Below are 21,529 nucleotides of genomic sequence, written 5' to 3'. Positions count from 1 at the left end.
TATGATTGGAGCTTTGAAGAAAAAAATATAATAAACGAGCAGTTGTTCTGAAATCCTGCAATTATCCATAAATGCCTTACAGTTGATGCTGGCTGTGGTAAAAATGAGTACAGTATCAGTACCAAATAAACAGTATATCATCAAATATATATTTTTTAATGTTAGCATAAGAATTCATACCTAAAAAAAATAAAATAATGTAGAGATTTGATTGAAAATTCGCTGGCGAAAACTTTCAGGCCGAAAATTGCTAAAAATGCATCATCGGTTTTCGGTTCTGAAGACCAAAAGTTTGCCAGTTTTTTGTGATGACTTCATCAAAACACAGCGAGAAGCAACACGGTGGTTGACGCTATCTTGCTAACACTGCTGGCTCACAGCCAACATATCCGCGGTTTGGAATTTGTAGAGAGCCAACATGTCGGCGGTTTGGAACATATCTGCGGTTTGGAAAATACTTCCAAATCGCGGACAAGTTGGCTGTGAGCCAGTAGTGTTAGCGAGATAGCGTCAGCAAACGTGTTGCTTCTCGCCATGTTTTGATGACATAATCACAAGAGGACTAAGGACTTTCACTTTTCAAAACCGATAATGCATTTTTAGCTATTTTCGGCCGAATTTTCGGTTAGATCTTAAAAAAAAAAAAAAGAAAAGAAAAGAAAATCTGAATTACTTTATAACTGTATAATTTTTTAATATGAATCTAAAAAATATTTTTAGAAAAATGTTTTTAATAAAGAATGGGTTTTGACTTAAAGCCTCTGTTTTGTCATATTCTGTTTCGGCCAAGAATTACCTTTACGTGTATCCCTATAAATTATGCATCATCATGAATGCTTCCTATTGACATTATAAGCAATTTTAATGATATAAACTGTAATTTAGTCAACCTTGCAGTGCTGCTGTTATTAAATCAGTGATGCAGAACTGCCACTACCAGCAAAACAGTGGTGTGATACTGTAAATTACCACACAACACAAACAAATGGTGCATTAATAACATTTAACTCACTGGCTGCCATTGATGGATGAGAGACGTCCAATCCATTTGAAGTAGTGTTTGGCAGCAAATGATCATGTTTCATTGCCATTCATAATGATAAGTCAAATTCTTTTGAACTAATGAAAGTTCCCTGCCTGTTCAAATGGATTGGATGTTTCCATATCGCCAAGCTTTATTTAATCTACATTCTTAACCCTGTCAAGAAAATTAAGCGACAATTCTGAACAATGCGATATTAGTACCAAGTGTAACAACCCATGCCTATTAATTGTCACACTGATATTAAAATTAATAAGATGGCCTCTTAGACTGTTGCTAATCAGTGAACTTTCTTAACTTCACCCCACCCTACTGCAACACACACACACATGCACACCAATACCTAAATAAGTTATCCAGCCAGCCAGTTGGTGAGCAAGGTTTTACTTGGCCCATTTTCCTGCCGGAACAACTGTCGCCTTCCTTCTTGACCCATATCAGCGGAGCCGTCAGCGAGTAAGCAAACAAAGTGTCTACCTCAGCTGCACTTTATACACAGGTTTGGCCACCTTAAATTAAGGTAACTGGTTAAATGGAGAAGAAAAAGGCAAATACTGTACTGAAAAAAAAAAAAAATACAAGATGGTTGGGAGGATAGGAATTTTAGTTGAGGATGAGTGAAATGATTGGACAAATATTTAAAAAATCGTTTAATCAACTTTTTAACTATGCTCATTTTTACTTAATATTAAATTCTAAGTAGTCCTGTCAAATTTATCGCGTTAAGGGGCGATAATTAATTTTTAAAATTTATCACGTTAAAATATTTGACGCATTTAACGCGTGCACGGAATGACCCGGTCCTGCATTGCCTCAAACAGTTTACAATGACGCCGTTTTAGCGCATTGAGAGCGAAAAGGCTTTTACTGGCATAAGCTTTGGCGACTCTTTCACAATAAACATAACTATTGTGGCGAGCAATGTGGGGAAGAATGACAGGAGACGATCTTTTTCTTAACATGCTTTGATGAATACAACTCAGAACGTATACCATTTGCAGCCACCACTGACAGTCATGGTTGCCCAACTTCCCATCATGCATTTGGGCGGAAAAGTTAAGTCGCTACAGTATCATTTAGTGAAAGCACAACAAAAATAATATTCCTATTTCTCAAAAAAAAAATGTTCACAAAAATAAAAGCGCTCAATGCAGAGAGAACTGGCATTCCCAATCAAAATAGCTATGCAAAATACACATAGAACTCAGACTTTGCCTTGGCTGGATCTGTAATTAATTTAAAACTCGCCATTGACACCTTGTGGTGTATTTCAATCACTACCTTACGTAGTTAAAGACACTGGAAGAACGCCAGGGAGCCCATTTGACATCCCGCTTGGCGAAGTCAACAATGGCGAGCTATTAGTTTATTTTTTGATTGAAATTTAACAAATGTTATTAAATCAAAAACATTAAGAGGGATTTTAATATAAAATTACTATAACTTGTACTCAAACTTATATTTTAAGAACTACAAGTCTTTCTATCCATTGATCCCTTTAACAGAAAGAATGTTAATCATGTTAATGCCATTTTGTGGCTTTATTGTTATAATAAACAAATACAGTACTTATGTACAGTATGTTGAATGTTTGTCCGTCTTGTCTTCTTTCCATTCAACAATAATTTTCAGAAAAATATGGCATATTTTAGAGATGGTTTGAATTGTGATTAATAACGATTAATTCATTTTTAAGCTGTGACTAACACAATTAAAAATTTTAATCGTTTGACAGCCCTAATTCGAAGTATATATATATTTTTTTCATATCCAATTTTTCTTCATGACATTTAATATTCCAGGCTGTTGTGAAAAAGGAGGCAGAGTGTAGTAAGTGGGAAGGAGGAAGAGGAAATGGGAGGAGGAGGAGGTTGATTGACAGAAAGGGGTTCCGAGGTGTTTGATAGCTAAGGCGTCAGTTACTGCGGACAGCCAGACAGTAGTCAGACTTGTTGCGCACACAAGTGTCAGTAAGCCAGTCAGTCTGTGTTTGTGTTTGCTTATCAGATATCTGCTGTCGACATCCTGCTCTTAAGTAGCACACAGACACATGAAAGATTCTGTGTTGTGAGAACCTTCTGTTCAGTACTAAAATGGCTTAATTTGTAATACCTTAAAAAGCATACCTTGTTTCGAGAAACGATGATGCAGTACTCGCTGGCTTGTGCGTTTTCTCGGGATCCGCGGATAGAAAGACTTGTAGTTCTTTAAAGATAAACGTTATTTTGAGTTCAAATAATTTGATATTGAAACCACTCTTGATGTTTGATTTTATACAATTTGTAAAATTGTTTTAACTAGTAGGTCGCCATTTTTGTTTACGTCGCAGGTCAGTGACGTCACATTGTTACGCTGCCAGGCTTCCAGAGTATGACTGGGAAGATGAATCTGATAATTAAAAAAATCGATTCATTTACTCAAAAACGAGACATTATTTAAAATGAAAACACTGCAGGACAAGCACAAACCAATTGAATTCAGCTGTCCAAAAATGGACAAAAATGATAAAAAGTTAGTTCTCTAATAAAAGCAGATGTTTTCATATGTTAATTACACAACCAATTAATTGTTAATCAAATTGAATGAATTTGGCACTTCTGTTGTCAGCCTATTTCAAAGCCATATATGATGTTGTTTTCTTTCTAGTTTCTTCTTTCACAAGTGAAGCATATATAGAAGTTGAAAATAGGCATGAAAGCAGAAGTGAAAATAAAAATGGTAATAAATCTGTTTTAGGCCAGCTTCAGAGTACTCTAGTCCATCTGGGCGACCCTTGAGTTGTGTGGTGGATGAGAACACACCGGTGATGACTCCCATTAATGGAGCGGAGGCCAGCGGCCCACCAGTAGAACAGCGGCTCCAAGAAAGACGAGTGCGATCTCAACGGCACCGCAACTATATGAGTCGAACACACTTGCACACGCCTCCAGATCTGCCCGAGGGTTATGGTGAGTTCATGGATGTATATATGTCGTCCCTGGGGTTACGACATAACCGACTTACGTGATTTCGACTTTACGACGGCAGAGACTCGTCCGCCATTTTGTCTCCAATTGTTTATTTATTTATTTATTTTTTTTTTTTAAGTCGCGTGAACAGTACCTAGTTCCCGTTGCCGTTTTACATGTCAAGATGCCCCTTCTCCCCCAGCAGCGTCGCCGCCGTCCTGCAGTTCCTTTCGCCTGGGAGATCTGCCGCTTCCTTGTTCTCATGCTGCTGCTCCTCCCCTGGCGCCAGCGCAGACTCCTCTTGCGTGTGCCGATCCGTTTTTTTTTAGTTCAGATGGCAGGCTCGCGTTGAGGGAGCCGTTGCTGGCGACCTGCGCTGCCATGATCCCCCCCCCTCCCCCTCATATAATCTTATTTTTTCCTTTATTTGATCAATATGATGTATAATGCATGTTTTTGGATAGTTATTTTGAGATTTAGAGGGTATTTACAGGTATTTAAAGGGTAAATTCCGACTTACGTGGAAATTCGGGTTACATCGCCAGCGTAGGAACTGAACTCGTTCGTAAACCGGGGACTACCTGTATATGCATACAGAATTATCATTATGTAGTGGTTATTAAATATGATATTTCAAATGATTATGCAAATACTTTTATTTTCCTAAATAGTCATTGTAAATGACAGTCAGCATTATTTTCAAGTCATTACCTGTTAGAGATTGTGTTAATTGAAATCTCACCCGTTTTACTAGAATTGATTTCCTGATTTATGCTTTTTATTGATTTATTTTCTGAACTTTGTTTCAGATGTAGTCGTTTTTGTTCATTTCAAGGGACAGATAACACATTCACGTGCATACTAGCAGAAAGAATCTTATTTAATAAATTGAAAAATAATTAATTTCCTTTTTCTGTTGTGTAATAGTGGAGAAAATGTACATACTGTAAAAGTTAATAGTTCCAGGAAGTGGCCAGCCACTCTTAAGCCTGAGTTATGCTTCTGCGTTGCGGTGACGGCGTAGCAACGATGTAGGCCCCACGGCGTCAATGAGCATTCGATAGTTCTGCGGCAAGGGAATGCGTTGCTCTGTAATTCACCGTCAAGCCACTAGAAGGGTGTGGCGTTGTGTTTGTACGGTTTTGGGGGGACTCTTGTCGACTTCCTCTAGTTTTCTTCCGGTTAAACAACAATGCCAACAGAGGTGGAACGCTTGGATGTGGATCTTCTGCTCATCAATATTGATCAATAAATGTTGATCATACAAATGTTGAGATGTAGCCAACGGAGAAGACAGTTGTGGAGGTGGTCTGTCCGACTGTTGATGCCCCACAGAGACTGGCAGTCACATTACGAATTCTAGCATCGGGTGGAAGCCAGCCAGGTGCGTTGTCCAGCGTTTTGTCCAATTTTTTTTGCTGTGTCCTACAACCAGCCACTGGGAAGCCATAGCAGATTTCTGGTGGCAATGGAACTTCTCAAACTGCGTTGGAAGCCTTGATGGTAAAGACGTGATCATGAAAGGCACTCTTAATCAGTGATGATGTATCAAGTGTGTAAACTGTTGTTGAAAATTAAACATCAAAACTACTCTTTTTGACACCAAACCTGTGCTTTTTTTCTTCATCGACTTGAAGTGTAAATGTAAATAAGTCACAGCAACATATGAACAAATAAATGGTAATGTGCACCAACCAAAAATACGAGATAAAGTGATAAAAAGCTGGCAGTTTTTGGCAGGCTGGGTAACCGCTTCCTACGGCCATTCGGTTCCGAACACGCAAATACTTGTCTCGGAGATTCTTCCATTTTTTTATGTATTCGCTGACCTCCAGCCCTAGATTTTTAGCAATCTCCTTCCATGAATTGCTTGCCATTTGGCAATCTTTATAATGTCTTGGAGAGACATTGTAGAGGTTGTCCTTCTTGCGGACCTCTTCGATGATAACTCTTGTCGGCCTGGTCCATTTCTGCGTGTAGCACAACGTTTTAAAATGGCGGTGATTTTGCGCTGAACCGGAAAGAACAGTCTGAGCAGACCAATCACAGTCCATTTGCATCACGTCATCACACGTTGACGTGATGCCCAGTCAGAATTCTATGGAGGTGCACGTCAGGCTATGGCGGAGGGTCATAAATCGGGTCTGCCGCAGAAGCATAACTCAACCTTTAGTGCAGTAAAACATTTGATCAGTTCCAGTCTTATTTTAGCCAATCGAATGTGAGTATCCCAGATTGCCCACCCATCCTCATGATGTCAGTAATACTCGGTCATTTTCGAATCCATCATTGTGTATGTGCCAAATTATCTGTCCTCGTGCAATGTGTCATTATTATTGTATTGTTTTTGTTTCTCTCGTATCAGAGGTCAAAGAAATTCTCGATTTGCATACTTAAATACTTTGATACTTAGTGTTGTCTGTCCCTTTTAAATACGCTTCTAGAAATCTTCTTTTCAATTGTTTCTGCAACCTCTCCTAAATGTATTCGTTCTATGTTTTACTGCTTAGAGTAAGAAGTAACCACAATTGGCACTCATTTATCAATAATTAGAGGAAATAGCACAGTAGTTGCAGTTAACATTTGAATGATTTGTTTTATAGTGATCCAAAAAAATAGGGCAAATACCATTAATGCTTAGAGCCTGTAAAATGAATTATACATCAAAAGGCAATGCTGGATGCATATTATTTCGAGTGGCACTCTTGGCTGTGTGCCTCCCTATGGAAATGCCTTGTTCTGTGTGACGCTTGCCTAGGTTGGACAAAGTGAGTCACTGATGCTCACAAGCCAGTCGGTATGCTTCCTTTTTCAAACTGAACCGAACCCTCTGAACTATAGAGCCAGAGAAATTATACAACAAAGGTTTTACAAGCTCTCGAAAAATTGCACATGCTAAATGTCCTCTTGTGTCTATGGCTTTGTTAATTTGTTTGTTGCAGCTTCACATTAGTGGTTTAAGCACATATGTCACATGTTACTTTCCATTTCACTGGTTGTGTTGATTGATAGTGGCGGATGATGATCCGAACACAAACAGCATTTCTGAATTACAATCGGGGACCCCAAGCAAGTTATTAAATGTCCCCATCCTGTTGGAGTAGGCCTCAAAAGGAATTATTGGCTTTGTTGGCATCACAAGAAAAAGGCATTAGTCAACTGTCATTCCAACAGATTACCAGTCTCATTAATTGTAAACAGACCTTTCCAAAATGCACCAACTGACTCATACTTTCTCCAATCGGGGCCAGACGATGGCAACTTTAGACTCATCTTTTTTTTTTTCCCCCAATGCCATGTTTTATTCAACTCTTTCTGTCTTTTCTTAGAGCAAAGAACGACTCAACAGGGCCAGGTCTACTTCCTGCACACGCAGACCGGAGTCAGCACCTGGCATGACCCGCGTGTTCCCAGGTCTCAAATTCATATTTCCAATCTTTGTTACACTCCTTCCTGTTGATTATGTTTAGAGTTAAGTACAGTATCTCTATGACTATCCTATTATGTTGCAGCTGCAATTCTTCTCAACTTTTGGCTGCCATTGACTATTGATAGACGTTCAGTTCATTTAAACAGGGTGGACTGGCTGTGAATGCTCATCTTTCAGTGCCGCTGACGGCGCTAGACATTCATTCGCTCCTAGTCCAAATGGATAAGACGTCTAGTGCTATCAATGGCAGCCGATGAGTTAATCGAGCATATACAGTGGGGCAAATAAGTATTTAGGCAACCACAAATTGTGCAAGTTATCCCACTTGAAAAGATTAGAGAGGCCTGTAATTGTCAACATGGGTAAACCTCAACCATGAGAGACGGAATGTGGAAAAAAAACAGAAAGTCACATTGTTTGATTTTTAATGAATTTATTTCCATATTAGAGTTGAAAATAAGTATTTGGTCACCTACAAACAAGCAAGATTTCTGGCTGTCAAAGAGGTCTAACTTCTTCTAACGAGGCTCCACTCGTTACCTGTATCAATGGCACCTGTTTTAACTCATTATCAGTATAAAATACACCTGTCCACAATCTCAGTCAGTCACACTCCAAACTCCACTATGGCCAAGACCAAAGAGCTGTCGAAGGACACCAGAGACAAAATGGTAGACCTGCACCAGGCTGGGAAGACTGAATCTGGAATAGGTAAAATGCTTGGTGTAAAGAAATCAACTGTGGGAGCAATTATTAGAAAATGAAAGACATACAAGACCACTGATAATCTCCCTCGATCTGGGGCTCCATGCAAGATCTCACCCCGTAGCGTCAACATGATGACAAGAACGGTGAGCAAAAATCCCAGAACCGCACCGGGGGACCTAGTGAATGACCTACAGAGAGCTGGGACCACAGTAACAAAGGCTACTATCAGTAACACAATGCGCCGCCAGGGACTCAAATCCGTCACTGCCAGAAGTGTCCCCCTGCTAAAGCCAGTACACGTCCAGGCCCGTCTGCGGTTCACTAGAGAGCATTTGGATGATCCAGAAGAGGACTGGGAGAATGTGTTATGGTCAGATGAAACCAAAATAGAACTTTTTGGTAGAAAAACAGGTTCTCGTGTTTGGAGCAGAAAGAATACCGAATTGCATCCGAAGAACACCATGCCCACTGTGAAGCATGGGGGTGGAAACATCTTGCTTTGGGGCTGTTTTTCTGCAAAGGGACCAGGACGACTGATCTGTGTAAAGGAAAGAATGAATGGGGCCATGTATCAAGAGATTTTGAGTGAAACTCTTCCTTCCATCAGCAAGGGCATCGAAGATGAGACGTGGCTGGGTCTTTCAGCATGACAGTGATCTCAAACACACAGCTAGACAAAGGAGTGGCTTCGTAAGAAGCATTTCAAGGTCCTGGAGTGGCCTAGCCAGTCTCCAGATCTCAACCCCATAGAAAATCTGTGGAGGTAGTTGAAAGTCCGTGTTGCCCAACGACAGCCCAAAAACATCACTGCTCTAGAAGAGATCTGCATGGAGGAATGGGCCAAAATACCAGCAGCAGTGTGTGAAAAGTTTGTGAAGAGTTACAGAAAACGTTTGGCCTTCGTTATTGCCAACAAAGGGTACATAACGAAGTATTGAGATGAACTTTTGGTACTGACCAAATACTTATTTTCCACCATGATTTGCAAATAAATTCTTTAAAAATCAAACAATATGATTTTCTGCCCCTCCCCCCCCCCCCCCCCACACACACACACACATTCTGTCTCTCATGGTTGAGGTTTACCCACGTTGACAATTACACGCCTCTCTAATATTTTCAAGTGGGAGAACTTGCACAATTAGTGGGTGACTAAATACTTATTTGCCCCACTGTATCTGACGTGAAAAAGTAACTCCTGGACATGGACTTAACTGGCTTTGCTCAACTATTTCTAAAGAAAAAATTGTAAAAGAATTTGAGGCATATTCTACATTCAACCAGGGTCAGCCAAAGGAGTCACCTTTCTTTGGTTGGGAGAGTATTGTTACAGCTGAACAGACCACCTGAACAAAATCCGCACTTCAACTCCACAACTGTTCCAATTTGTTCTTTTGGATTGCGGGCCACATTTCTTAGCATCACACTCAACAGCTGCACCTCACTGATGAGTCAAACATGTAAAACACCAAACTCATTGGTACCACCTCTACGTTTGTTCATTTTGGATGACGTTGCTAAAGTGACCTAGTGTGTGCAGCGAGGCATGTGCTCTGTGTCCATGACTAATGCGTTGTGCCTCAACACAAGGACAGGGCTTGCACACATACACCAGGGCTAGTCCTACTTGATGTTGCCCCACATTAGATCTTTGGTGGTCTGTGTACAGGAGAGAAGAAGAATCAAGAAAATGGAGCAAGTATTTTGCCAGAGGGTTAATAAGTCTGCTGAAAGCGATGGTTATGTGATCTTATTGGGTGAAACTTGAAAAGCTCCTGTATAATAAACACCATCATGTCTCAAATTTTTATGCCAACTGAGATGGAGCCAATTTTTTAGTGTTCTTAATGCGTCCTAGTTGAAACACCCTGCATATATTACATGAAGCACTGTAACAATAAACATGTCATTGGTATCACTGCCGCTAATGTTTTTTAATGGTTACCCAGGGACTTGAGTAACGTAAACTGCGAGGAGCTTGGCCCGCTGCCGCCAGGCTGGGAGATTAGGAACACCGCTACCGGGCGTGTCTACTTTGTGGACCACAACAATCGAACAACTCAGTTCACAGACCCGAGACTGTCTGCCAATCTGCATCGGGTTCTCAAGTAAGTGAATTTTTGCCCAATTAAATGAGCCTTTTAAGGCTGGTGTTGTGTACAGCTTATCAGTAGTCATAACAAAACAAAAGAATTACTTTGGCGTCTGTGTTATTAAAACAAAAGATAACTTTTGGATTGACCATGACAATTATGGTTTCCAAGTAACAAAATTCAGATGTCTTATGGCAGCATAAATAGAAAGAAATGTATGGAATCAAATATCCTTAGATCCGAGTTAAAGGTTCATTCATGCGCACGATTTTGTTATCAGGGAAGTAAGCAATTGCAACTGGACTGTCATGGTTGTCTTAAGACATTAAAATCCATTTATTCAAATAGGCCACATAGAACAGCTCCAACATAGATAGTAGGTAGTCAATTTTTCATGACTGAGCCGAATCTGACTTTGTTTAGGAGTGGCACAAGAACCAAGTACAGGTAGTCCCCGGTTTACGAAAAAGTTCCGTTTCTGCGCTAGCGATTTAACCCAGATTTTCGCGTGAGTCGGAATTAACCCTTTAAATACCTCAGAACACCCTCAAAAAAAATTTTTTTTTTTTAACTATCAAAAAAACATGTACACTGCTGGCCAAAAGTATCACCCCTGCAATTTTGTAAATACAAATACTTTAGAGCTGAAATGAATACTCGAGCAACTCGAGTAACTCGAGTTTAAAAACTGATCCGAGTAGTTTTATTCACCTCGAGTAATTGTTTATTTTGACAGCTCTAAGCATTACGTTTTGCTCTGACTACTTTTAATGCGGGACGCGCTGATGTCACGTACGTAGAGCAGTGCTTCTCAATTATTTTCTGTCACGCCCCCCCTAAGGAAGACGTAAATGTTTCGCGCCCCCCCCCCCAAACTCTCTGCCGCCACTGTAAATAGTATCATTTGTCTATAAAATTACTATTATAAATACGCATCTGCCTAACATTGTGTCCTTTTTTTTCTAATAAAGAAAAAAAGTAACATAGATCAACTTATAATAAAGTATAACTTTATTAACATTGTTTTGTTTGTAACAGAGAAGACTTGACGTGCATCAATTTGCCTGAATTAAAAAAAAAGTCACATTCAGACTGTAAAAATGCACTCAAGGTACATTTTTGACCATTTGATACAGAAAAATAAAATGTAATAAAATCAGTAAATAATAACAAATTCAAATTGATTAGAAACATTCACTCATGAGGACAATATGCCAAAAAATTTGACCGAAAAAACAAAAATGAATAAAGGAAAAAAAGTGCCCTTGGACAGAAGGACAGTTTTTATTTTTGCTGCTCACACTCAGTATTACCTCCTTTGCAATGGTGTGGAGTCATTTTGCAATGAGCATGCTAACAATGCTCACTGGTTTACCTGATATAACACTGACAAAGCAGGACGATTGTTGGCAATATTCGGCACGTTTTCGCTGAAAAACAATCAAGCGGCTTATCAATGAGATTGGGGTCGAATGTCTTTAAGTGGCGTCTTAATTGATTTGGCTTCTGGCAGTCCGCTATAATTATTTTTAGACACAGTAAACAGTCTTTCCTCATCACCCACTGTATTAAAAGTCAAAGCTAAAAGGCAAACGGCACGAAAAAAAGCGCATTCTCGGCGGCCGAGGTAGAACCGTAGGTGAGGGCGGTCGTCGTGACGATCCCAAGCCGAAAATGGCACTTCTCGGGCGGCGAGGTGAGAACCGGACAAGACAGTGGGTCGCTGCGTGAGTGAGTCCGGTCGGAAAACGGCTTTCGAAAACGGCGGCGGCGGCGCACTGCTCTTCATATCTGTTTTCTGTGTGCTGAGTGCTCTTCCTTAGTTCAAAAATACTGCACGCACTCTGAAAATGAGAGCGCCACTGCCACCCACTGAGTGGATGTGCAAATACTTTATTCCAGTACGGCAAAAAAAGCATGTTCCCCGAGGACACATGCGCCCCCCCTGGCATCGCTCTGCGCCCCCCCAGGGGGGCGTGCCCCACTATTTGAGAAGTACTGGTTTAGACTAACTTAAAACTTAACTAGAACTTAAAAATGGCTTGTCACAAATAGAAATTCAATGGAAACACGTGGGGAAAAAATCCTAACTTTTAAGTGATGTGTGTTATCAAGCGTAACGGCATTTTTAGGTATATATATATATATATATTTTTTTTTTTTTTTTTTTTTCTTCTAAATCTAAAGGTTTTTTGAGTGAAAGCAGTGAATTAGTTTTTTTTTTTTTATTTTAGTTACATCTGAGATGCAATTGTTGGCTGTTTTCAACAATATACACTGAAAATAAAGACATTGATTGACTGAAAATGTTTCAAGATTAGATGAAATGTCTTGTTTTCTCATGTTGCTCTTCACCCAAAAATATATTTGTTATATTTGTTTTATCCGATTACTCGATTAATCGATAGAATTTTCAGTCGATTACTCGATTACTAAAATATTCGATAGCTGCAGCCCTAAAATACTTTGGTAGTAATAGCTTAATTTATTTTGCTTGCAATGATCAAATAAAAAAGAGAATGGGGGGAAAAAAAAGAAAAAAAACATTAAATCATAATCATTTTACACAAAACTCCGTCAATGGTCCGGACAACAGTATTGGCATCCTTTTAAAAAAATCATGTAATGCTTCTCTAATTTGTGTAACTAACAGCAACTGTTACTTACCTGTGGCACATAAAAGGTGGTGGCAATAACTAAATCACTTCCAGCCAGATAAAATGGATTAAAGTTGACTCAACCTCTGTCCTGTGTCCTTGTGTCTGCCACATTGAGCATGGAGAAAAGAAAGAACTGTCTGAGGACTTGAGAAGCAAAATTGTGAGGAAGCATGGGCAATCTCAAGGCTACAAGTCCATCTCCAAAGACCTGAATGTTCCTGTGTCTACCGTGCGCAATGTCATCAATAAGCATAACGCTCATGGCATTGTGGCTAACCTCCCTTGATGTGGACGGAAAAGAAAAATTGACAAGAGAATTCAAAGATTGTGTGGATGGTGGATAAAGAACTTCGACTAACATCCAAACAAGTTCAAGCTGTCCTGAGGGTACAACAGTGTCAACCCGTACTATCCGTCGGCGTCTGAATGGAAAGGGACTCTATGGTAGGATACCCAGGAAGACCCCACTTCTGACCCAGGGACATAAAACAGCCAGGGTGGAGTTTGCCAAAACTTACCTGAGAAAGCCAAAAATGTGTTGGAAGAATGTTTTCTGGTCAGGTGAGACAAAAGTAGAGCTTTTTAGGAAAAGGCATCAACATAGTTTCAGAAAAAATGAGGCCTTCAAAGAAAAGAACACTGCCCCCACAGCCAAACATGGTGGAGGTTCCCTCATGTTTTGAGGTTGCTTTCCTGCCTTTGGCACTGGACTGCTTGACCGTGTGCATGGCATTAAGAAGTCTGAAGACTACTAACAAATTTTGCAGCATAATGTAGGGCCCAGTGTGAGAAAGCTGAGTCTCCCTCAGAGGTCATGGGTCTTCCAACAGGACAATGACCCAAAACACACTTCAAAAAGAGCTAGAAAATGGTTTGAGAGAAAGCACTGGAGACTTCTAAAGTGGCCAGCAGTGAGTCTAGACCTGAATCCCATAAAACACCTGAGGAGAGATCTGAAAATGGCAGTTTGGAGAAGGCACCCTTCAAATCTCAGAGACCTGAAGCAGTTGGCCCAAGGAGAATGGTCTAAAATTCCAGCAGAGCATTGTAAGAAACTCATTAATGGATACCGAAAGCAGTTGTTCGCAGTTATTTTGTCTAAAGGTTTTGCTACCAAGTATTAGGCTTAGAGTGCCAATACTTTTGTCCGGCCCATTTTTGGAGTTTTGTGTAAAATGATAATTTTTTAAAATTCTTCATTCTCATTTGTTTTTTCATTGCGAGCAAAATAAATGAAGCTACCAAAGCTTTTGTAATTGCAATCCTTTTCTGGAAGAGATTGAGCATTATCTGACAGAATTGCAGGGGTGCCATTACTTTTGGCCAGCAATGTATTATACGTCATTGTACTGTCCTCACCTAGACGTTGGTGCTAAGCCCTGAAATGACTATGTCAGACGTCCTTGTGGTTTGTGGACTTTATTCAGCTGCTCATAAAAGCAACACTTGCATAATGAAACTAAAATAAAATGAAATTAAATCAGTCTCATCTTCAATAACAGCAATTCAAATTTGTTTTTACAAGTAGCTGCTGATACAGTACTAACAAACATTTAGTTGGCATCAGTTAGCGTCCGCACATCATCAAAAACAATCACATAAACTCGCCCCAAGTATTCGACCATATTTGAAAACGCACAATAAACATTACAAATGGGGTTACAGTTGTGTTCAAAATTATTCAACCCTCACAGTGGATGTGTTTTTGCAAGTTTGACATTCACTTTTTTTATCTTGTTTATACTCACATCAAATAATGACATGTCAAATAGACAAATACAACTGAAATAACAAAAATATTTTTGGGAATATTCCAATTAATGACCTTTCTCTGATTACCTCATTGACAAAATTATTCAACCCCCCTAAGTCCACCACTCATAAGAACAAAGGGTTCCATCAGGTTGTCAAACAGCTGATGAAAACAACTGTAGATGTGAACGGAACCCTAATGAGCATCAATTAACCAGATTTAAAAAGGATGTGACACATGACACTTCTTGGCAGTTAATGACATCTTTACAACATGGTGAAGTCCAACGAATGGTCAAAAAAAGTTCAGAGAGGAGCTCATTTCACTTCATAAGCATGTATCCATATGCTATGGATATAAAAAGTAACAAAGGGACTAAAAATTTCAAGAGACACAATTGGGAGCATAGTCCGCAAATTTAAAGCTAAAGGCACAGTGGAAACCCTACCTGGGCGTGGTAGAAAGGTTACCGTCTGCAACTGCTGTGCGATACTTGAAGCGAAAGGTGGAGAAAAATCACCGGGTGGCAGCTGAGGAACTACGACAGGACATGTCATTCATAGGAAGGTATTCACGTTTTAATCATAGAAAATAAGACACACACCGCGAAATGATGGCTTCCTTGCAAGAAGTTGCAGGCACATCCCCTCCCCCCTGCTGACTCCAGAGCAAAAGTATGCCAAAAACCATGTTTTGGGATACTGTTCTCTAGAGTCATTAGACCAAACTGGAACTTTTTGGCCTAATGGATCAACGGTGCGTGTGGAGGAGAAAGAATGATGCCTATAAAGAAAAGAACACCTCATCTACTGTGAAGCATTGTGGGGGGTTGACCTTGCTCTGAGATTGTTTGGCTTCTTCAGGTACAGGGAATCTTCAGCGTGTGCAAGTTATTATGAATTTAATTCAATACCAGGAGATCTTGGATGCAAATGCCATGCATTCATTGACAAAGCTGAGGCTTGGATGAGATTGGACCTTCCAACAGGACAATGATCCTAAGCATACCTCAACATCTACCACATCTTGGTTGCAAAAGAAGTGCTGGAAGATTCTGGAGTGGCCATCGCAATCACCAGACTTAAATCCCATTGAAAATCTCTGGCAGTACTTGAAGAAGGCAGTTGCAGCACGCAAGCCCAAAAATATTAATGAACTAGAGGCCTTTGCCCATGAGGAACAGTCAAAGATACCTCTGGATCACAGCGAGAAACTTGTGTCAAGCTACAGTGCCTTGCAAAAGTATTCGGCCCCCTTGAATCTTGCAACCTTTCGCCACATTTCAGGCTTCAAACATAAAGATATGAAATTTAATTTTTTTGTCAAGAATCAACAACAAGTGGGACACAATCGTGAAGTGGAACAACATTTATTGGATAATTTTAACTTTTTTAACAAATAAAAAACTGAAAAGTGGGGCGTGCAATATTATTCGGCCCCTTTACTTTCAGTGCAGCAAACTCACTCCAGAAGTTCAGTGAGGATCTCTGAATGATCCAATGTTGTCCTAAATGACCGATGATGATAAATAGAATCCACCTGTGTGTAATCAAGTCTCCGTATAAATGCACCTGCTCTGTGATAGTCTCAGGGTTCTGTTTAAAGTGCAGAGAGCATTATGAAAACCAAGGAACACACCAGGCAGGTCCGAGATACTGTTGTGGAGAAGTTTAAAGCCGGATTTGGATACAAAAAGATTTCCCAAGCTTTAAACATCTCAAGGAGCACTGTGCAAGCCATCATATTGAAATGGAAGGAGCATCAGACCACTGCAAATCTACCAAGACCCGGCCGTCCTTCCAAACTTTCTTCTCAAACAAGGAGAAAACTGATCAGAGATGCAGCCAAGAGGCCCATGATCACTCTGGATGAACTGCAGAGATCTACAGCTGAGGTGGGAGAGTCTGTCCATAGGACAACAATCAGTCGTACACTGCACAAATCTGGCCTTTATGGAAGAGTGGCAAGAAGAAAGCCATTTCTCAAAGATATCCATAAAAAGTCTCGTTTAAAGTTTGCCACAAGCCACCTGGGAGACACACCAAACATGTGGAAGAAGGTGCTCTGGTCAGATGAAACCAAAATTGAACTTTTTGGCCACAATGCAAAACGATATGTTTGGCGTAAAAGTAACACAGCTCATCACCCTGAACACACCATCCCCACTGTCAAACATGGTGGTGGCAGCATCATGGTTTGGGCCTGCTTTTCTTCAGCAGGGACAGGGAAGATGGTTAAAATTGACGGGAAGATGGATGCAGCCAAATACAGGAACATTCTGGAAGAACACCTGTTGGTATCTGCACAAGACCTGAGACTGGGACGGAGATTTATCTTCCAACAGGACAATGATCCAAAACATAAAGCCAAATCTACAATGGAATGGTTCAAAAATAAACGTATCCAGGTGTTAGAATGGCCAAGTCAAAGTCCAGACCTGAATCCAATCGAGAATCTGTGGAAAGAGCTGAAGACTGCTGTTCACAAACACTCTCCATCCAACCTCACTGAGCTCGAGCTGTTTTGCAAGGAAGAATGGGCAAGAATGTCAGTCTCTCGATGTGCAAAACTGATAGAAACATACCCCAAGCGACTTGCAGCTGTAATTGGAGCAAAAGGTGGCGCTACAAAGTATTAACGCAAGGGGGCGGAATAATATTGCACGCCCCACTTTTCAGTTTTTTATTTGTTAAAAAAGTTTAAATTATCCAATAAATTTTGTTCCACTTCATGATTGTGTCCCTCTTGTTGTTGATTCTTGACAAAAAATTAAAATTTTATATCTTTATGTTTGAAGCCTGAAATGTGGCGAAAGGTTGCAAGGTTCAAGGAGGCCGAATACTTTTGCAAAGCACTGTATGCTTCATGTCTAAAGGATGTTATTGTTGCAAAGGATGTTGTACTAAGTACTAAAGTTATATACGTCTAAGGAGTTGAATAATTTTGTCCATTAAGTAATCTCAGAAAGACCATAAATTGGAATATTTAAAAATATATTTTTGTTTTTTGACATGTCATTATTTAATGTGATTATAAACGAGATGAAAAATGAATGTCAAACTTGCAAAAACACTTACCTACAGTGGGAGTTGAATAATTTTGAACACAACTGTATATACAGCCGTCGTATCTGGATGCTCTACAAGCAACAAATGTGCGCGCAGGCTGTCACCGCTTCACTCGGCTGCTTCCTCATGTGTGCGTGTGCCGTCACTGCCGTGCGTGGGGTGGGGGTGGGCTACCTGTATAGAATAATCCATTAAATGTATTATACATCCTGAAATGGGGCACTAGATATCAGGTGGTAGAATGGTTGTTTCCTCACCCTGAAAGTTAGTCTTAAACCTGATTTTGTCCTGCCTTTGTTCCTTAATTAAACATTGCCACAACTTGTTTCTGTGCTTCAATCTTCTATTCTCTTATTCACTTTCTCTTTTATGGCTCTCTTCCCTTTTTTTTTTTTTTTGCTCCACATTCTCCACTCCTGCTTTCCTCCAGCAGTCCCAGTCCAAATGGATCCCGTGTGGTCTCAGACAGCCAAAACACTAACCACAGGTAAGACGCACGCACACACACACACACACACACACACACACACACACTGAATTGTGCATAGCCTACGTAATTACATCCAGACAGTACACACATACAGTATATAGTATACACACATTGCTAGCATACCTGCAAAGAATTGCAATGAAAATGGTGGTTGACAGACTGTTTTGTCCAGTCATCCGTCCACATACACAGTGCGGTTTCCTTCATACTTTGACTGATTTCCTTTGTCTGTCATCTATCAGACCACTCAAATGGTATTAAACACGTGCAGGCATCACATTTGCAATGTTTCTTTCCTGGCCTAGTACAAGTGTGCTAGGGAAAAGACAACTTGGTGATTGAAGGATGAATGTATCGGTGTTAAAAATCCTAACTGGTTTTTAGCAACAAAATTGTCCACCCAACCACTGTACTTTTAATCTGCTCATACCTGCAGGCTGGAATGATTTGAACAAGAGATTTTGTCTTTTTAGTATTTTAAAGACAGACGATCTTGTAATGATAACACAAACTAGCACAAGAGAGATGTTTGGGAAATCAGCATCTGGCCATTTGCACAAATGGCATTCGTGTGTGTGCGTATGTTCGTGCGTGCATGAGTGTGAGAGTGAGCAAGAGAACCGCCTCTGGATCCAAGTCAGAGCTCAGCTATGTTCTTCAGCCTGCGTCATCAGCTGCTTGTCTTTACTCTTTATTAGGGGAGATCTAACTAAGGCCAGACAATGTGCAGAAAGTCCAAATTAACTGGCTCTACTTTACCGAAATTTGTCAAAATAAGACTATAATGTTGCATATACTTCACTCTCAGTTGACGGGAAACGAGGAGTGGGGCTGCTTCGTAAGGGGCCAATTTTCAAAAACTTTAAATTTAAATATTTTCAAAATCAAAGCTGCTAGCGACCTAAAACCAAAACGGGCACCTCCCTTAGGCATATATGAGTCTCCATGAGCAGCGGCATCAACAAATTCAGTAGTACCCTAATAAAATCCAGATAATTCTTATATAAGTATTAAAAAACTTAAAATAGCACAAAAATCTAAAATGCGATGAGATAATCACCTACATTTTCAGGATCATTAGCAAAATTTAACATATCATATACTGTAAGTTTTTGCCTGAAATAGCGACTAATAAATCACTCAATTTTCACTTCAGAAACTTAATATTAGAGTAAAGCTTTCAGAATCATCTTAATTTTACTCAACCAAAGGAAATTTTTCATTTTTCTATATTCAGTCACAACTTATTTAAGTTGAATTCCGATGTCACTAATGCTTCAGCATGTCTTCCCGGCTATATGGCCCTCTTCCTTTATAGATTGAAATGTTACATAAAATAAAGCACGCAAAAATGTCTAAATTACTAGTTGCAAAAAAACGGACAGTTGGACGAAATTTACCTGATTATTTAAATATAAAGTTACGCTGTTGTACTTGTACACAAAATCCAACATGGTGGCCATCACAAAACAAATGGCTTTTTAAATTGAAAATTCTTGTAAATAAATTTGTGAATCCCGAAATTTCTTTAGATATGAACGTAAAACAGTCTAGATCAGGGGTGTAAAAACTTTTTGCAAAGGGGGCCAGATTTGGTGTGGTAAAAATGTGAGGGGGCCGACCTTGGCTAACGCCCTTTACGTAGACCAATATATTTAAGCACATTTTAGCAAGCCATTCTGTGTGTCTGATCTGCTTATTTTTTTTAAATGAATAATTTAAAACAATTTCGCAACTAGCCTGTGTGGCATTCTCTTTCGACTCTCGGGCTCTTGCGAAATACTGCTGCTGTAAAATTAAACTAGCTTCAAGTTGCTTCAATTTGTCGCTACGTAGGTTCCCTGTAATCTTGTCGTACATGTCAGCCTGTCTTGTTGGGTAATATCGCTTCACATTGAACTACCGTAATTTCCCGAATATAAGGCGCACCCGTGTATAATGCGCACCCCAAATTTACTTGTAAAATCTAGGGGAAATTATTGTACCCGTTTATAACGCGCACCCTAATTTTAGCACCAATAAATAGAATAATGCAAGAAAACAGAGCTTGTGTACAGATACAGAAATGTTATTTTACTGACTGGTGAAACACGGCACAAACATAGCATATTGGTAGTTCAAAACATTACCATAAACTGACCATATTTACGTGGGTGCGCGTTACATTCAGGAAATTACGGACACAGTTGTTGCGTATTTTAGTGAAGAAATAGTCCAATTTGGACCTATCCTTGAGCGCCGTCCGTCGCAGTCAACTTGTTTTTTGTTGATTGTCGCTATTTTTGAAAATTTGGCGTAAAGGGTCACACGGGGTAATGTTGCTTGGAGTGCTGCTGCCTTTTAGTGGGTAAATGAGGAGCAGCATTTAGTGTGTAAGCTACTTCATGTGCTGGTAGCAGTACTGCTGAGCAATTTATTAAGTGTGTGTGCGGGCCAGACGTTATTGATTTTATGACAGAGGCTGGGGACCGGATTAAATTTGACCACGGGCCGCATTTGGCCCCCCGGGCCAGATTTTCAGGGTTAAAAGCAAAAAATGGGCAATTATCATTCATTTCACACAAATATTTCAAGCTAAAGTTACGTTTATTTTTTTCCATCCATGTTTTTTCACAACATTTCAAAGCCCATGCATGGTGCTATTTTATATAATAATTACCATGAATACTCGACCAAATCACTCTAGATACACATTAAAAGTTTCGTCCTGTTTCCACCTAAATCTGGCATTAGCACGCAGCAAGTGTTTGAGTTTATAGTAGTGAAACTTGCCGTGATGCTCTGCCTGCCCTGGCCCCCTACGCGAAGCCGTGGCACAATGTCTGTCGGAGCGGTCTCGTCAACTGATAGTGAAGTCTATGAATGTTGCACATAAGAAATTTTCAATTCATTTTTAAATAGTCACTGCTGTTTCAGACATATTTGTATAATGCAACAGCTGTTGGACACCTCTCAACATGACAAAGTTGTGTGACAACATCCACTGACTAAATGGCTGGTGAAGCGCATTTATTTGTACACCAGTCTCTCTAAATTGAATGTGATTTATGATGAAGATTGTTTAAGATATTCCCGTTGAATGAAATGCATTGTGTGTGTACGTGTGTGATATGCTAGATTTTTTTTAGGATGTAATGCATTAGGTCATCAAGTCAGATAGTGGTGTGAAGTGTCAAAAAAAGACTTCATATTTTTTATAGCTGATTAGGCATTCAGAAATGACATATTCAATTGGTGAGAGTCACTCTTTTAATGGCTAATGTAACAGCAGTCTAACAGCAAGTGAATGTAGTGAGGGAAAGGTAGCTGTGACAGATGTACTACAGTACGTTTCACC

General features: G+C 39.9%; 1 protein-coding gene across 2 annotated transcripts in view; it reads left to right on the top strand.

Annotated features, from left to right (window-relative positions):
- The window catches only part of LOC130920838 (E3 ubiquitin-protein ligase SMURF2-like), a 161,334-nt gene that overhangs the window by 94,216 nt on the left and 45,589 nt on the right, over nucleotides 1-21,529 (top strand). The window contains exons 8-11 of one of the 2 annotated variants that reach the window (XM_057844319.1): nucleotides 3,779-3,990; nucleotides 7,320-7,404; nucleotides 10,078-10,236; nucleotides 18,136-18,189. In XM_057844319.1, the coding sequence (XP_057700302.1) occupies nucleotides 3,779-3,990; nucleotides 7,320-7,404; nucleotides 10,078-10,236; nucleotides 18,136-18,189 (510 nt within the window). Of the gene's footprint in view, nucleotides 1-3,778; nucleotides 3,991-7,319; nucleotides 7,405-10,077; nucleotides 10,237-18,132; nucleotides 18,190-21,529 lie in introns of both variants that reach the window. The other variant, XM_057844318.1, reaches the window with a different exon arrangement.

Source organism: Corythoichthys intestinalis, chromosome 8 (genome assembly GCF_030265065.1).
Source record: "Corythoichthys intestinalis isolate RoL2023-P3 chromosome 8, ASM3026506v1, whole genome shotgun sequence".
Classification (NCBI taxonomy): domain Eukaryota; kingdom Metazoa; phylum Chordata; class Actinopteri; order Syngnathiformes; family Syngnathidae; genus Corythoichthys; species Corythoichthys intestinalis.
This window is presented reverse-complemented; position numbering and strand designations above follow the sequence as displayed.